Source organism: Agelaius phoeniceus, chromosome 25 (assembly GCF_051311805.1).
Source record: "Agelaius phoeniceus isolate bAgePho1 chromosome 25, bAgePho1.hap1, whole genome shotgun sequence".
Lineage (NCBI taxonomy): Eukaryota > Metazoa > Chordata > Aves > Passeriformes > Icteridae > Agelaius > Agelaius phoeniceus.
The window spans coordinates 5,445,322-5,461,933 of NC_135289.1; the positions used below are offsets into that span (position 1 = coordinate 5,445,322).

Below are 16,612 nucleotides of genomic sequence, written 5' to 3' on the forward strand. Positions count from 1 at the left end.
AAAGGGGTTAATCCGACATATGCCAACAGCTCCCGGCGGGGCTCAGGGCGGTTCGGGGCTGCTGCGGGGATGCCCTGCCCAGCCCGGCCGCCCTCCCCCTCGGGTTCCAGGGTGTCCCAGATGCTCGTCCTGGAGATCCCCGCTAGATGGGCCCCGCGGCCTTGCTGTCCCTGCACAGGCTCTTCTGCACCGGCAGCAGGGGAATAGGGCTCCTGCCTTGCACTTGGGGTTTAGGGGAAAATGACGGCTGAGTGAGAAGAGGGATCTGCCTCACACGGAAACAGGGCTGGACCCCGCAGCAGAAATGATTTGACTTTGATTTGCACGGCAGAGTGGTGTAGAAGGGGGCAGATTGCTGATTTAACCCTAGTGCAGGCTGCCCTTGGCCATGGCAAGGGGTTTAGTCCAACCCAAGCCATTCTGTGATTCTGTGAACCCCTTCACAACCGAGGGCATCCTCCTCCAAAGGACATCAAAACTGGCTGCAGCAGCTGCAGGAGTTGCTTTCCCTGCCCTGGGCTCCCCAGTCACTCCCTTCTGGCCTCCAGCACAGCTGGCTGCATACCTGGCAAGCATTTCCCTGCCTGGCAGAATGACCCCACAAAGGCAGGGAGAGGAAGCTGCAAGCAAGGCAGTGCAGTGCCCTGGGTGGAGCAGCACCCTGGGGTGCCCCAGGGTGAGTGGGGCACAGCTGGGCAGTCACAACAGCTGTAACATCTGTACAACATTTGCTGTGGAACATTAGATGGCTGCAGTTAGTTTGCTGACAGTCTAGAAAACCCTAGGAAAACCCCCATGAATAACACTTCTGGTGCCTCAGTCCCCTGCTGTGGAAGGTGCTGATAACCTGCCTCTCTCCTTACCTCAGCTCAGGGGTTACCATTCATCCAGTCAGGCTTTCCCAAGCTCAGCAGGGCTTGGCAGGACACAATCCAGCCTAGTGATGCCTCAGGTTTTAGCTTTATATTTTTCAGATTCTATTCTGCTTTAGTGTGTAAGTCTAGGCTTCATATTAGGGGATGTTGAGCTCTTTCCACAGAATAGGTAGACAAAACAATTCCTTCACTAGCTGGGGACCCAAGGACAGCTGACCTAAATCTCAGGCCCAAGAGCACAAACAATGTGGAATGAAGAGAGAAAAACAAGAAGGATGGGACTGCATGAGGTAAAGCTGTAATTGGATAATTAACTCCAATATGCAAATGGACCAGAACTTATAAAAGTGTGAGACCCCATGACCTGTCATCCATTTTGTGACCACTTTGGGTTGTGCTGCCCAAAGTGTATCTATTTGAGACCTCTTAATAAATCCCTACTTTATTCTTTAGGGATTCTCTGTTCTAGGTCAGCCTTCACAAGGCATTACCAGGCTGGTTGGGTTCCTGCATCCCCAGGCATCCTCCACACCCTGCATGCAGGACTTACCTAGGTAAGGCTAAGCAAGTGGTTGTTTAAGTGACCAGTGCCAGCCAAGGGTTTCCTCTGTGCCTCCAGAAAAGCAAGCCTATAGGAATGTGCCTTTTGTTTACAGAGTGATAAAACTATCTTTTGTCTCTTTAAAAAGGAAAAAAGCCCAGAAGTTTGCTTCTTCAATTAGGTAAAAACACACCTCACAAGACTTTGGGGACTTCACCTCCAACTTAAGGATAACCAATTGGACAGGAGCTAAAAAGTCCCACCTAAGCAATTTAGTAGAAAAAGAAAAGAACAAAGAAACTAATTGCTTTTGTGAGGTGTTTTACCAGGAGCAAGAACCTCTTGCACTTGGCTCAGTTTTTCTCTGTAAAGAGTTTTGTTATTTTGCCTTTTATTAAAACTTTTCTGTTTCCCACACTGCTACTGAAGCCATCCTGCTGATTTTATGCTTTCTAAGGTAGCTGAGCTATCTTGGGTGTGATATAGGTCTCCAAGAGCTTATGAGACCGAGGAGACCATATAACACAAGCCTGAGCACTTTTTGGACTCACCATGGTTCCCTGGAGCTCTGAGATTGGGGTGTCCTAAGTGAAACGGACCCAGCCTCGAAGGCCCTACAGCCCCAGTATCACATGGTCCAGGTGTGCACAGGTGAAATCCTGCAGAGGAGGGGCTGATGAGATGAGGGGGGAAACTGTCCGTGGGAGCTGGCCAGAGCTGGCTGCTCCATCTCACCCTGCAGGATGAGATTCAGCAAATGCACATTGCCCTGGGCAGCCCGGCTGCTTCCCCGTGAGGGTGGGGACCTGGGGACAGAGCTGAGCAGGAACACGGTGGAGACACAGGGACAGAGCTGACCTGGGGACAGAGCTGAGCCGAGACACAGTGGGGACCTAGGGACAGAGCTGACCTAGGGACAGAGCTGAGCCAGGACACGGTGGGGACATAGGGACAGAGCTGACCTGGGGACAGAGCTGAGCAGGAACACGGTGGGGACATAGGGACAGAGCTGACCTGGGGACAGAGCTGAGCAGGAACACGGTGGAGACACAGGGACAGAGCTGACCTGGGGACAGAGCTGAGCCGAGACACGGTGGGGACCTAGGGACAGAGCTGACCTGGGGACAGAGCTGACCTGGGGACAGAGCTGAGCCGGGACATGGTGGGGACGTAGGGACAGAGCTGACCTGGGGACAGAGCTGACCTGGGACACGCTGCAGCTGGGGACCTGGGGACAGAGCTGAGGCGGGACACGGTGGGGACCTGGGGACAGAGCAGAGCCAAGACAAGGTGTAGGTGGGGACCTGGGGACAGAGCTGACCTGGGGACAGAGCTGAGCTGGGACAGGGTGCAGGTGGAGACCTGGGGATGGAGCTGACCTGGGACACAGTGCAGGTGGGGATGTGGGGACAGAGCTGAGCCAGGACAGGGTGCAGGTGGGGACCTGGGGACAGAGCTGAGCCGAGACATGGTGGGCACACAGAGACAGAGCTGACCTGGGGACAGAGCTGAGCTGAGACAGGATGCAGGTGGGGACTGAGGACAGAGCAGAGCCGGGACACGGTGCAGGTGGGGACTGGGGACAGAGCTGAGCTGGGACATGGTGCAGGTGGGGACTGAGGACAGAGCTGAGCTGGGACATGGTGCAGGTGGGGATGTGGGGACAGAGCTGAGCCAGGACATGGTGCAGGTGGGGACTGAGGACAGAGCTGAGCTGGGACATGGTGCAGGTGGGGATGTGGGGACAGAGCTGAGCCGGGACATGGTGCAGGTGGGGACTGAGGACAGAGCTGACCTCGGCACGGGTGCTCCTCTGTCGGAGGCAGTGGCCAGCCCGGGCAGCCTGTCCCACCCCCAGCCCAGCCCGTGGCACGCCAAGCACTCGCCCAACTCCCCATGTGCTGGGTAAAGAGGGAACAGCTGCAGGGGCCCTCAGGAGCTGGGACAGCACCCAGAGCCAGGCTGGGATCTAAATTTAAACTCATGCTTTGTGTGTTTGTACATGCGAGTGCAGGCTCCAGCCCCCACTCCCCCAGCGCCTCCCCAGCTGCACGGAGGGGACAGAGCCAGAGGAGCTCTGGGACCTGGGGAAGGGGGGCTCCACTGCAGGGCAGGAGGGGAGCAGACAGCTAGGGGAGCAACACCATGGAGCCCTCTTCTCCCCAGGGTGACGTGAAGAAGAGGCAGCAGAAGGAGAAGTCCAAGAAGCCGGTACCACCGATAGCTCCTCGTCCACCCAGGGCTCTGTTCTGCCTCACCCTGGAGAACCCCCTGAGGAAGGCCTGCATCAGCATCGTGGAGTGGAAGTATCCTGTGCTGCAGGGCTGGCAGCAGTGTGTGTGTGCCTGTGAGCCTGGTGGGCTGCTGGGGAGAGCTGGCAGCCTGTTCCAGCTTGTACTGTCTCATCAGGCAGCGAGGCACCCAGGGAGCCCTGCAGGATGCATGGCAAAGGCAATGGCTGTGCTGGCTGGGGAAAGCTGGGCTGGGGAGTGGGTCAGGCCTTGGGTGGGGTGGGACAGGGACAGGCAGGGACAGCCTGGGCCAAGGGACTGGGGCAGTCAATATGTTGTGTGTATTGTGTGCTGGGGAGCAATGGGGGACAGACTGCTGAGAGGGGAGGGGGCTTGGTGTGGCAGGGGTGGGGATGGGGTCAGTGGGGACAATGTGATACTCTGGAGGCTTGGGGGTGGTAGCAAGACCCTGCTGAGTTGCTTGGGATGGCTCTTTGTGTGTATCACAATCTGATCCCACAGCTGTGCTCTGCCCTGGTGGGGGGCCTCCCCCAAATCCTTGCTGACTCCATTGTCCTCTCAGCCCCCTTTCCCATCCCTCCCTGGTACTGCTGTCACAGGTGAAGGCTTTTTGTGGGTGCTACTGTTCGGAAGGATAGTCCTTCTTTGTGCCTTTGGCTTAGTGTTGTAGTTTGGGTGTTGCTTTTTGACCTTTTCACTGGGGCATTGTAGCTCAGAAATACCAAGATGGCATGTTTCTGTCATGCATCCACAAACTAGAACTTTGTTCATCCATATTTTATGTAAAGGAAGAGAGTGGGAGATGAAAATCTTCACTTTGATTTCAGCAAAACGTTTGGGCTGTAGCAAAAATGATGGGCTGGGCAACAGAATCAAGCTCTTCCACCACATCTTTTCTCATTTTAGTTACTGAACCTTATCTGTGTGCTCCTGGCCTTGGCAAGATGATCCCACCCCTGGCCAGGCTTCACTCTGGGAAGTGGCTTGGTCACCTTAGGCTGGCTGTGTTGCTGTGGGGACACCAAAACCATGCCCAGGGATGCTGCTTTGTCCACAGCCCTGTTGGCAGGCATGAGGGCATGCTCACAGCTCTGGTGCTGCTGGAGGCTGAGACCTCATTCCTTTGCTGCAAGGGGACTCTCTGTCCTCCAGGAGAGGGAGCAGGGCCAAAATGGGGGAGTTCTCATTTTCTGTGTCTCTGGCTCGAGAAATGATGGTTCTGTGGGCACAGAAGGGAACTGTGCCCATGTCTTAAATGGGCACTGAGAAAGGAGGAAACTTGTGTGTGTGCCTGAGTGGCAGGGGAGGTGTGGCACTCACATGCTCTGAACAGAGAGAAACATCATTCTCTCACAGGATTTTTCCTGAAGAAACGCAGAGAGAAAAAGAGAGAACAATTCTTATCTCTATTCTCTGCTCCTGTTGTTTTTACACATGTAAAATGTGTTAAGAAAACAGTTCACCTAAAGAGAATTAGTAATTAAATTCTACTAAAGATTATTTTATTTCCTTAACCAATTTAAAAAAAACTATACCTGACTGTTTAGAGACAGTAATGATATTTTCTTTAAAATGTATCTTTTATATAGTATAATATAATATAATATTCTTTTAATATTTCTTTATAATATATCTTTATCTGTATAATATATCTTTACTATCATATAGCATAATATAGTATAATGTAATATAATATAATATAATATAATATAATATAATATAATATAATATAATATATTTTTAATAAAACAATTATTCAACCTTCTAAATCAATAGAATTAAATACCAATAATTTCCTTACATCAGGGGCTCCCTAAATACTATAGGGAGGAGCTGGAAATAGGATTTACATCTTTCAGCATGCTCAAACACATTCTTCCTGCTGGGCCAGCACGTGCCAGAGCAAGTGCACAGCACAGGGAGGGTCTTCCCTACCTCAGTGCTCTGGAGGGGGACTGGCACCATGACATTTTCTGAAAAATCCCTTTGCCAGGATTTCTTCTCCTGGGAAGATGGGAAGCCTCAGCTTCTCCATATTTTGCTCCTCTTGAATGTGGTCTGGAGATTGTTTATCCAGACATGTGAATTGTTTTTAATTAATGGCCAATCACAGCCAGCTGTGTCTGACTCTGTGAGTCAGTCATGGGTTTTTGTTATTTATTCTTTTCTAGGCTTCTGATGTCTCCTTTCTCTTTCTTTAACGTAGTTTTAGAATATAATATATAATATAACATAATATAATGTAATATAATGTAATGTACTATAATATAATATATAATATAACATAATGTAATATAATGTAATGTAATATAATGTAATATAATATAATATAATATAATATAATATAATATAATATAATATAATATAATATAATATAATATAATATAATATAATATAATATAATATAATATAATATAATATAATATAATATTCAGCCTTCTGAGAACATGGAGTCCAATTCTCATCTCTCACCTTGTTCTGGGGACCTCACAACACCACAGGGGACGAGTGGGTGCCCCCAGCACGGTGGCATGTGCAGGTGGCTCTGACCTGTGCAGGACAAACGATCCAGGGAATCAGGTTTCTGCAGTGCCTGCCTGTATTTATACCCAGCTGCACCTGGCTGCCCTCACTCAGAGACCAGGGTATGTGACAGGGTCGGGTCGTTCCAGTTCCTCTGGGTTATTATGGTCTGCAGGGCCATGCAGGCTGCCAAGGGGAGATTAGCTGTGGCCCTCTTGTGTGGGGGTACCTGGTTGTGGTATTTTCTGGGACCCCGTCGTTGGAAGGAATGATGAATCTGATTCCATGTTCTTAGAAGGCTAATTTATGATTTTATGATACTATATTATATAAAAGAATACTAAAGTAAACTATACTAAAGACTACAGTAAGGATACAGACAGAAGGCTAAAAAGATACTAATGAAGAACTTGTGACTCTCTCTTCAGAGTCCGACACAGCTTGGCCCCAACTGGCCAATGAGTCAAAACAATTCACAGAAGATACCAATCTCCAACCACATTCCAAAGCAGCAAAACACAGGAGAAGCAAATGAGATAATATTGATTTCCTTTTTCCCTGAGGCTTCTTAGCTTCCCAGTAGAGAAATCCTGGGTAAAGGGATTTTTCCAGAAAATCTGACTGCCATGCCTGGGCTGTTGGTTCTGTGTGGCAGTGTGGGTTCCTGTTCCCTGGGCCCATCACTGCTGTGTGGCTGCTGCTGTCAGAGCACAAAGCTGAGCCACAGGGGTGGGCTGGGGTCTTTTTCAAGCAGTTGAAGTGTGGGGAGCATCACTCCACTCAGCCCAGGGTGGGCGAAAGGCTGACTTGAGGCAGAGGGTGTTTTGTGCTGAAATTTGCTCACATCTCAAGAAATATGTTCATCAGAACAAGGAAATTGAATGTTCTGCAGTTTACTGGGTGTTGTGTGCAAGGCAGTCCAATAGCCTGATGGTTGTTGGGACGTGTCTCACTTTGTGACACACCCTGGTATTTCAGGTCATTCTGTAGCCAGGAGAACTTCAAGGCAGATGGGGGAGGATTGTGGGAACCCTGGAGGACCACAGAGGCCTAATTCCTGCTGCAAGGCAGATGTGGGGACCCTTGGATGCTGTGTGCTGAACAGAAAGAAGTCAGATTGCAAGACAAGGAGATGAAGAGGATGCTGAGGCTCTGTGTCAGTGGCAGGAGGCAGAGACACTGTCCCCAGTTATCCATATGTCTGTTTTTTGGTTCAACCTGTCCCACTGCATTTCTCCTCATAACTGTGCCAGAATCACAGGCACAGTGGATTTCAGCTCCAGTTACAGGAGCTCCAGTGGAGGTCACCCTTCAAGGAGGGCTTGTCTTACCCTGCCCAAGGCTCTGCCCAGGGCTCTGCCTCATTACCTGGACACAAAGGGGAGCAGCTTTCCCAGCTGAGTTCAGTTTTTAAAGTGTCATCAGGTTGATGGATAGAAAGGTTCAGAAAAGGAAACAAAGCCTGTGATGAGTCCAGGACAGAGCTGACAGCCCTCAGGCTGATGTGGACAGCATGGTGCCCCTTGCTCCATCATACTGGGCTGTACAGTGGTGTGGCCACCAGAGCCCAAGGCAGCCCTCAAGGGAGAATGCTGTAGGAAACAGAGAGTGGGGATCCCTGAAGGGAGAGCCTGGCTGCAAACGAGGCCCTGGAGACAGAGTTTGAGCTCTTTGGAAGCTTCAGGAAGGTGAGAGCTGAAGCTTGCCCAAGGCCCAGCAAAACAGTGACAGTAGCAGGAGCTTGAGAGTGACCCAGTGCCTGAACCAGGGTCTTCATGGGAAATAGTAAAGTCATCCCTTTTATTCTGAGGTGTTATAGGGCTCAAACAGCACAATTTCTACCTTGAAGGGGTGTGACAGCCCTCAGGCTGTGCTCACTCCTGGGGACAGGCACAGCAGTGCTGCCTGTCCTGGGCCACCACGGCTGTAGGACACCTGGGGATGTCTGCCACAGGAGCCCCTGGATGAGCTGCCCTGTCCCAGATGCCTTCAGCTGGGGCCATGGAGCCCCTGTGAGACCCGAGCAGCAGGAGTCTCCCTCATGGATGCCAAGTGCAGAGGGAGCCAGGGCCTGCTTGCTCGGGAGGGCATGCTTGGGTTCATGTCCTAGCTGAGACAGAGACAATACAGAGCAACACTCCATTTCCAGAAGGCCTCCAACTGTTTTTATTCTAGCATGCATGCTTTTTATGCATTCTTACAGAACCCATAAGTTTACTCATTGGTCAGGAAAGACAAAGTGCTCATTGGAACAGGCAGTTGCAGATTTCTCTTATTTATCCTTCTTTCTTTCTTGGTTTCTATGGTAGAAAATTCTTTCGGGGGTAAACGTGGATCCTCTTATCAAACTTCCCTCGGGCTCACAGAAGTTGCTGTAAAACCTCCTCCACAGGTTCAGTGCCTGCATTCTGCAAAAGGCTCCTGGCCCTTCAGGGTGGTTCACTGAAGGATGAGGAGGGGGAAGCTGCCAGCTCTCCCATCCCTTTGTCCTGGCCCTGAGGATGTGCTGAGGCTGAGCCCTGGCTGCTTTCTGTGCTCTGCCCCCATGGTGGGGTTGGTTCTCCACACCAGGCAGGCATCACCTTCACTACTTGTTTTTGGTTTGCTGAAGGCTGTGTTTTTGGTAAACAATTGGGCCTTGACGGGTTTGCCTAGTTCCTTTTACAGGTTTTAATCTTTCTTAATGGATGCTCCTCTGTTGGGTTAACAAGATATTTAATACTCTGCTTGTTGATTTGTTGTGTATTGGTGATTTGTTAATAATGTACAGATGTAAGCTTGCTTCATAGACAGAGGACCCTGGTTACTCATTCTAGCATTAATTCTCCTATTTAAATATAGGTTAGCCTGTTAATGGGGAGGGAGTCATAAAGTTCTTATATTTTTGTAGTGTACAGCTTTAACACACTCTTTGTTGATGGCTGCTTGAGGGCCCACAGTATAATTGGGAAATCAATATTTATCTGCTCGTAGAGATTGTAATTCTTTTTTAAAGGAGCTGGACCCCCTTTAAATAGCCCTAAATAGGACAGGACAGGGGTGGGGTTATTTTGCTTTTTCTTTCCTGTCTGCACTCCTTAACACTTCCTCATAGACCCTTCGAGATCATCATCCTCCTCACCATCTTTGCCAACTGTGTTGCTCTGGCCATCTACCTGCCCATGCCTGAGGATGACACCAACATTGCCAACTCCAGCCTGGTAAGGAGCACCTGGGGCCCTTCCTGCAGCCCTGAGGGCTCTCTGGGGCTGGTGGCTTGGGGTGACACAGCTGCAGGGTGGCACAAGCTGCTCTGGGGGTGCTGCCCCAGGGGCTGTCAGGCAGTGTTGGTCCAGCCAAAGCTGCTGCAGTCACTGGGAGGCAGGGCTGGGAAAAAGTGACTGCAAAATGGGTTTTCAGAGGGGCTGAAAGCGCCTCTGGGTAGAGATCAAAGGCAGCAGGTTGTGTGTGGAGTAGACATGAAGGAAGAATTGATGCCAATGAAGGAAAAAATGTCCTCTGATTTATTTTTTATCACACTTTCAAAAAGAAACATCCTGTTCCAGAAAGGCTTAAATGTTTTGCTGCAGCATTTTGGAATAATTTTTTCTGACCTTTCCTTTCAAAACTCTATTTTAATTTTGTTATCTTTTATTTAAGAGAGGAAGAGAACCTGTTTCTGTTAGGCAGAAAGGTTACTTCTTTCTAATCATTATTCCATATTCTTCCACAGTTGCTCCAGTTTTCCTGGAATATGATGTTTTGATGTGTCCCAGATCAACAATTTACACTATTTATAGATTGCCACACCTTTCTACTCTTCAGATCCCCACTGTGGTTCAATCCACATTGATTTCCATTGAGACACTGAGTATAATGACTGAATCCAAACACCTAAATCCCCCTTTTAATGAAATGGGGTTCCAGGACTCCTCAGGATGAGGAGGGTGAGATCCTGGGGTGTTCCTTCGTGCTCCTGGCTGGTCTGACCAGCCTCCCTAACCCCTCAGGCTGGTTTGGGGTTCTTCCCTGGCTCTGGGAGGTGCTGTTACCTCAGGGGAGGGGTAAAAGAGGAAAGCAAGGCTGGGGCAGGCTGGCCATGGGGACAGAGGGGATGGAAATTCCCTCTGGGAGAGGGCTTGGGATGGGGCTGAGCCCTGTGGGGCAGAGCTGGGGGAAGCCCAGGTGTGTGTGGGGATAAGGGGGGAAGTGGCCCTGGCCCCACAGGGCTCCCAGAGGGGCTGGTGCTGCCCCAGGAGCTTTCCCATGGGAAGGACCAAGTGATGGAAATTCATTGCATCAATGAAATTCCATCTCTTTTTATTTTTTGTCCACTGGATTACTTATGCTGCACCCTACTGGGGGATGTTTCAGCCTGTTGCCACAGCAATTGGTGTCCAGAGCCAGGTAGCCCCAGGCTGCTGTTCTTTCATTCCTGCTTGCTGTCCCTTTGTCACCATGTTCTGGTGGCTTTGTAGGAGCAAAGCCAGCTGAGAATTTAGCCAGGCACCATCACCTGGGGCATCAGGCTATGCTCAGCACAGGCCTGCTGTTGGAACCCTGGATGCTGAGAATTTCAGACTTTCTGTGCTGCCAGGCACTGACCCCCAAGAGAACACTGCATTTGACCTTTGGAGAAGGCTTCCAAAATGGAATGATAGAACTGGGATTGTGGGTGTGGAGTTTGAGTAGAAGTGTGTCACATCACAGGGTGGAAAACTTAGAGTTTGGGGTTTTAGAATATAGAAATATAGATAAAGCAAGATGGAGGTTTTAGGGCAGAGGCTGCTCCTTCTTCACCTTCTTCTCCATGGGTTTGGGTGTTGTTGTGTAATTGGATAAAAAAGCCCACATTTCAGGGCATGGGAGGGTGGTTATTGGGTTAAAAATAAAAATAATTTAGGTGTCATTTCTTAATTGGATAGTTTATCCTTAAAAGGCCTTGTAGAGAGAGAGACAGGCCTCCATTTTTAGTTTGTTAGAGTGAAGTGCTGTAGAACTCAGGGTTTGTGAGACTGTGACAGAGATAAGAACTGATAAACATCTGAGTCCCAACAAGAAATCCCATCTCACACATTTAATCCTGACCTTGGCAGAGAAAACTAGCAAAGAACCTGCAGCCTGCAGGTAGTGGAGAAAGGCTTGTGGAGGCATTTTCCTGCAGCAGAGAGGTGCTGTGATGTGTTTAATCTCTCCCTGTCCCTTTTCTGTCTCTTCATTGCCCAATCCTCCCTGGAGAAGGTTGAGTTTATAAAAAGATGTTGAAATTATTGAGAAGGCAAAATGTAGGAGGGGAAACTGAGTCAGGGCAGTGAGGACCTTGCCCCATGCTTTTTGTGTGTGGAAATCAGAAAAACAGCAACTTTCACAGACACTGCAGGGTTTGATTTGCAGCCTTGGGAGAAGCTTGGATGGATGTAAAAATACAATAAAACAATTTCCACACACGCTTTTTGTGTGTGGAAATCAGAAAAACAGCAACTTTCACAGACATTGCAGGGTTTGATTTGCAGCCTTGGGAGAAGCTTGGATGGATGTAAAAATACAACACACAGGCATTAAGTAGAAAAATCATAAACTTATGTTTCTATAGTTGTAAGTAAGAATCTGCCTTAAGTAAGTGGGAAACTGGATTGATAAGATGGTGAAGAGTTTATAGTGTAGTAATGTAATAGTATGGAGTAGGTTGGGAGTTTAGAAGTTATAACAGAAGCATCTGTGTACATGTGAGACAGAAGCCACTGGATAAAATTATCCACAGTGCAGTAGAATTAAGTAAAGGCGATAGGTTAGGAAAGCAAAATAAACCCTGTAACAACTGTCCATTGGGTTAAAACGTTCTATACTGCCTTGTAACAAAGAAACTTGTGATTGCTCTTGAGCTATGGCTGAATGCTTGCTCCTCTAAAATCTCACAGCCTCTGAGACTGATGTTTACCTGAGCAATAAATCATTCTTAGCCCCAAAAGAGTCCCACCCCTCCATTAAAAGCAGTGACAGTGATACTGGGGAGGCAGGACTGAGGTTCCCTCTGGTGAGGGCTCAGTGCTGAGGGTGTGCAGGGCCTGGCCAGCCCCAGCCTCCTCAGGACAGGCTCCTGCAGCCCAGAGCAGGGACAGCCACTCTAAAATGAGTGCTCCACTGGTGATGCCTTTTTGGGCTCCTAAAAACAGAGGCTGGGAAAAAATCAAAATAATAAAAAGCAGTTCTATTTATTGAGGGGCCTTCAGGTACATTTTGGGCAGGGAAACCCCCCTGGGGCTGTACCCAAAATGGAGATGGATTTGCACACTTTTATAAGTTTGGTCCATTTGCATATTGGGGGTTAATCTGCCAATTACAGCCTCAGCTAATGAAGTCATTTACCTCAAGTTTGCTCCCCCAAGTCACTTTTGTTTCCATCCCTGGGGCCTGAGGCAGTGAGGTGTCCTTGATTGCCAGGCCTGGAGAGGAATTGTTGTGTCTGCCCAAAATGGGAAAAACACTCTATAAGGAGTTTGGAGTTAAACACCAAAAAATTACAGGATTACAAACAGATAAAAAATATAAAAGCTAAACTGCTAAGGCATCACAAAGAGAATCTCAGGAGGAGAGGATTCCTAGGAGAGCTCTGCTGCCACTGCCTTGCTGCAGGACTGGAAAACCTGCAGAGCAGCCACACTCTGAGTTTCCAGCCAGGGAAGAGCTGCAGTCAGAGTCTACACTAGGTAAACCTAGAATTAGTCTCATGAAAGCTTGGTTAATCAGAACTCATTTATGGGGGATGAAAAAATGAAATACCATAAAAATGAAAATAATGAAATAACCATAACCATATTATTTCCTAAGAATCCACTTTGTCCTGGAAGAAGTACAGTTGTTTAATTTCAACACATTTCATTATTATTCTTTCTATATTAGATTTCTTTTGATCCAGAAGGGTTTTTTTAAATCCTGTTTGTATCTGATTTTGTCTTTTTCTAATGGAATCACAACATTTTCTTCAACTCTGATGAAATTATTTTGACTTTTCAACTTGTTCAAAATTCACAGCATTTATTTTCACTTTTACTTGAGTTTCCAGAGTTTCAAATCCCACTGTTTTTCACTGGAAACCTTACTCCAGGAGCAAGCAGCTTCAGAGTGTATTTAGCAAGGCAGGTTATTCACAGGGATTCAGCCAAGAAAATACAGATGGCTGTGTGTGACCTGGCTGCCCGACCTCTGTTTATGAGCAGTGAGGAAATAAAGTCAAATTTAGAGTACAGTTCATCTGCCAGGGCAGCTGAGCCATTTCTGCAGCTCCAGTGGGTGGTGTTTGACATGCTGCACACACTGAAATACCTGGTTTTCATAGAAACATAGACTTGTAGCATGGTTTGGGTCAGGAGGCTCATTCTACCCCCTCTCATGGCCAGGGACACCTTCCACTGTCCCAGGTTGGTCCCAGCCCTGTCCAGCCTGGCCTTGGGCACTGCCAGGGATCCAGGGGCAGCCTCAGCTGCTCTGGGCACCTGTGCCAGGGCCTGCCCACCCTCACAGGGAAGGATTTTTTCCTAAAATCGAATCTAAACCCACTATATTTCATTATGTGAAAGAGGTATTTCATATCTCTTTCATTATTTGGTGTTTCAGAGGATTTTCTTTGGCTGGGACCACACAGGAGGGAGCAGGAGGAGTGGCCAGGCCCCAAACTCTGCTCCCCCTCACTCAGTGTGAATCCTTCAGCTGCCCCTTCAGTGTGAGGATGCTCAGTGCTGGTGCTGAGCCCTGGGACACTCGGGGAGCCCAGAGCCAGCCCTGGGCTCAGGGGACACCACAGCCCTGGGCACAGCAGCTCCCCTGCCAGGGGAGCCCAGAGCAGCCCTGACCTGAGTGGGCTGGGCTGGGGCTCGGCCAGCTCTGAGATATTGCAGGTATTTGTTTATTATAGAACAATTTATATTGATTTCTATTTATAATTTATATTTATTTATAATATTTATAAATTTATGTTTATATTATAATAACTTACATTTATATTATAATATATTTATATTATAATTTATATTTATTATAGAATGGTTTGGCTTGGAAGGGACCTTCAATCCCATCTCATTCCACCTCACCATGGGGGACACCTCCACTGTCCCAGGCTGCTCCCAGCCCTGTCCAGCCTGGCCTTGGACACCTCCAGGGATCCAGGGGCAGCCCCAGCTGCTCTGGGCACCTGTGCCAGGGTCTCAGCACCCTCACAGGGCAAGATTTTTTCCTAATATTTAAATGTATTCTCTGTAAATTTTCAATTTAAAGTTTTTCCCCATCAGTGGGACTCAAGGGTGACAGCTTGGAGGGAGGCCACCCTGTCAGACCACCCAAAAGCAGCTGTCCTCAGCCCTATGGGCTTTGTAGGAATGTCAGGTAGGACATGGGAGGCCTAGGGGACAGAGCTGGAGCTCAAACTGTCAAGACAATTTAAGTAGCACAGGTGTGCTACTTATTTAAATATTTAATTTAAGTAGCCCTGTGTGCAGGCACGCTGCTGGTGTCACACATTGTGGTATTTTCGGGGTCCCCTGTGGCAGGAAGGAAATGATGAATCTGACTCCATGTTCTTAGAAGGCTAATTTATTATTTTATGTATTTATATTATATTAAAGAATGCTATACTAAAGAATAGAGAAAGGATACTTACAGAAGGCTTAACAAGGTACTAATTACAACTCACAACTGCTTCCAGAGTCCTGACACAGCTGATGGTGATTGGTCATTAAGTAAAAACAATTCACATGAAACCAATCAAACAACCACCTGTTGGATAAACAATCTCCAACCACATTCCAAAGCAGCAAACACAGGAGAAGCGATCAGATAATTATTGTTTTCATTTCTCTCTGAGGCTTCTCAGCTTCCCAGGAGAAGAAATCCTGGCAAAGAGATTTTTCCAGAAAATATGACAGTGACACACATAATGGTTTTAGGGATTTTAGGTAGCACAAATGTTTGATGGCAAGCAGTATGCTTCTGCAAACCCCATTTTGGGTTGTATCTCAGCCCTGGGGTTGGGGAATTCCTGTTTCCAAAGCCTGGACAAAGCCTCAGGTACAATTCAGTGACAGGAATGTGGGTGTGTGATGCTTTTGAAGGGAGTTCCTGCTGTAATTACCTGTAATTACCTGTGAGTGCTGTGTGATGTCTGTCACCCCAGGGCTCTGCCATCTCAGGGACACTGGAGCAGTTGTTTTTGGGCAGCTGACTGGTGTCCCACAGTCCCTGAGCAGGGTTTGCTGCCCATTGCTGGTTTTCAGGAGCTGTTGGGCTCTGTGCCTGGAGGTTGGCATGGAGGAGAGTCGTGATTGCATCTGGCTTTCCTAGAGTTTGGGGTCACCCTGGGTCTCCTGGAGTCTTCCAGGAGCTGTGGCAATGGAGAACACTCCTGCATATCTGCATGCACAGACTCGATAAAACTGCAGAAAATGCTGCTGCTCTGGTACTGGCACCTGGAGAGGTGCACATGCAGCTCTGTGAGCCACCCCTGCCTCCCTCTGTCTTGGTTTGAAAAGCCAGATGTCTGCCAAGGAAGGCAGGAGCCTTCCTTGAAATGGAAAATGTAAACCACCCCCCTGTGAATTATTGTAATTTTGAAATTAAAACGCTCTCAGGCAAAGATATGGGAACAGGAATAACAGTTCTTTACTAGGAAAATTAAAAATACAAATGCAATAGTACAAACAAAAAAACCAAACCCCTGCCAGAGTCAGAGCAGGCCCTGTCCCCTGTGTGTCAGGGGGTGGCACAGCCCCATCCCATGGGGGCTCAGCCCTCCTGCAGTGCCAGCTGTGGCTCTGCTGGAGCAGGGATCCTGCACAAGGGGGGAGTTTTCCTCTGCAGCTCCAGGGCTGCTGCAGATGGGCCTGGGCTCCCTCTGGCCATGCAGGGCAGCAGAAGCTGCTCCTCTGGCAATGCACTGGGCAAAGGCTGCTGGGCTGTGCCAGGCTCAGATTGTACCCAGGTAGGAATGCTTGGCTCCTCCCCTGGGCGGAGCATCTCCCCATGGGATGATGGAATTGGATCAGCCATGCAGGGACACTCACTGGCCATGGACAGCAGAGATCTCCTGGAGGGAGGATTGGCTGTGGGAGAGATAAAGAAATCTGCCCCATGAACAGAGGATAACTGCCCCAGCTCTGACAGATGGGGATAGAATTCACACCCCCAGCCACATCTTGCAATGTAAGACACGGCCTTATAAGAAAGATTGAGACAAAGTTTTTAACAGGATCTGTTGCAATAGGAGAGAGGGTGATGGTTTTAAACTGAAGGAGGGTAGATTTAGATTAGTTACCCAAAAAAACCCATTGATGGTGTTGATGCCTGGGTTCAAGTTGCCCAGAGAAGCTGGGAATTTGCTGTTATCTCCCTCCCAGGCTGGGGGAGGGTGGCTGGGGGCAGCCTGCTGCCTCCTCCTTGGCCCAGGTTTGAAC

General features: G+C 48.6%; 1 protein-coding gene across 1 annotated transcript in view; it reads left to right on the plus strand.

The window, feature by feature from the left end:
• The first annotated feature begins 3,561 nt into the window (after positions 1–3,561).
• Positions 3,562–16,612, plus strand: part of CACNA1S (calcium voltage-gated channel subunit alpha1 S) — a 62,112-nt gene continuing 49,061 nt past the window's right edge. Inside the window, exons 1-2 of the mRNA XM_054648613.2 lie at positions 3,562–3,722; positions 9,286–9,391. Of these exons, the coding sequence (XP_054504588.1) occupies positions 3,562–3,722; positions 9,286–9,391 (267 nt within the window). The remainder of the gene's footprint in view (positions 3,723–9,285; positions 9,392–16,612) is intronic.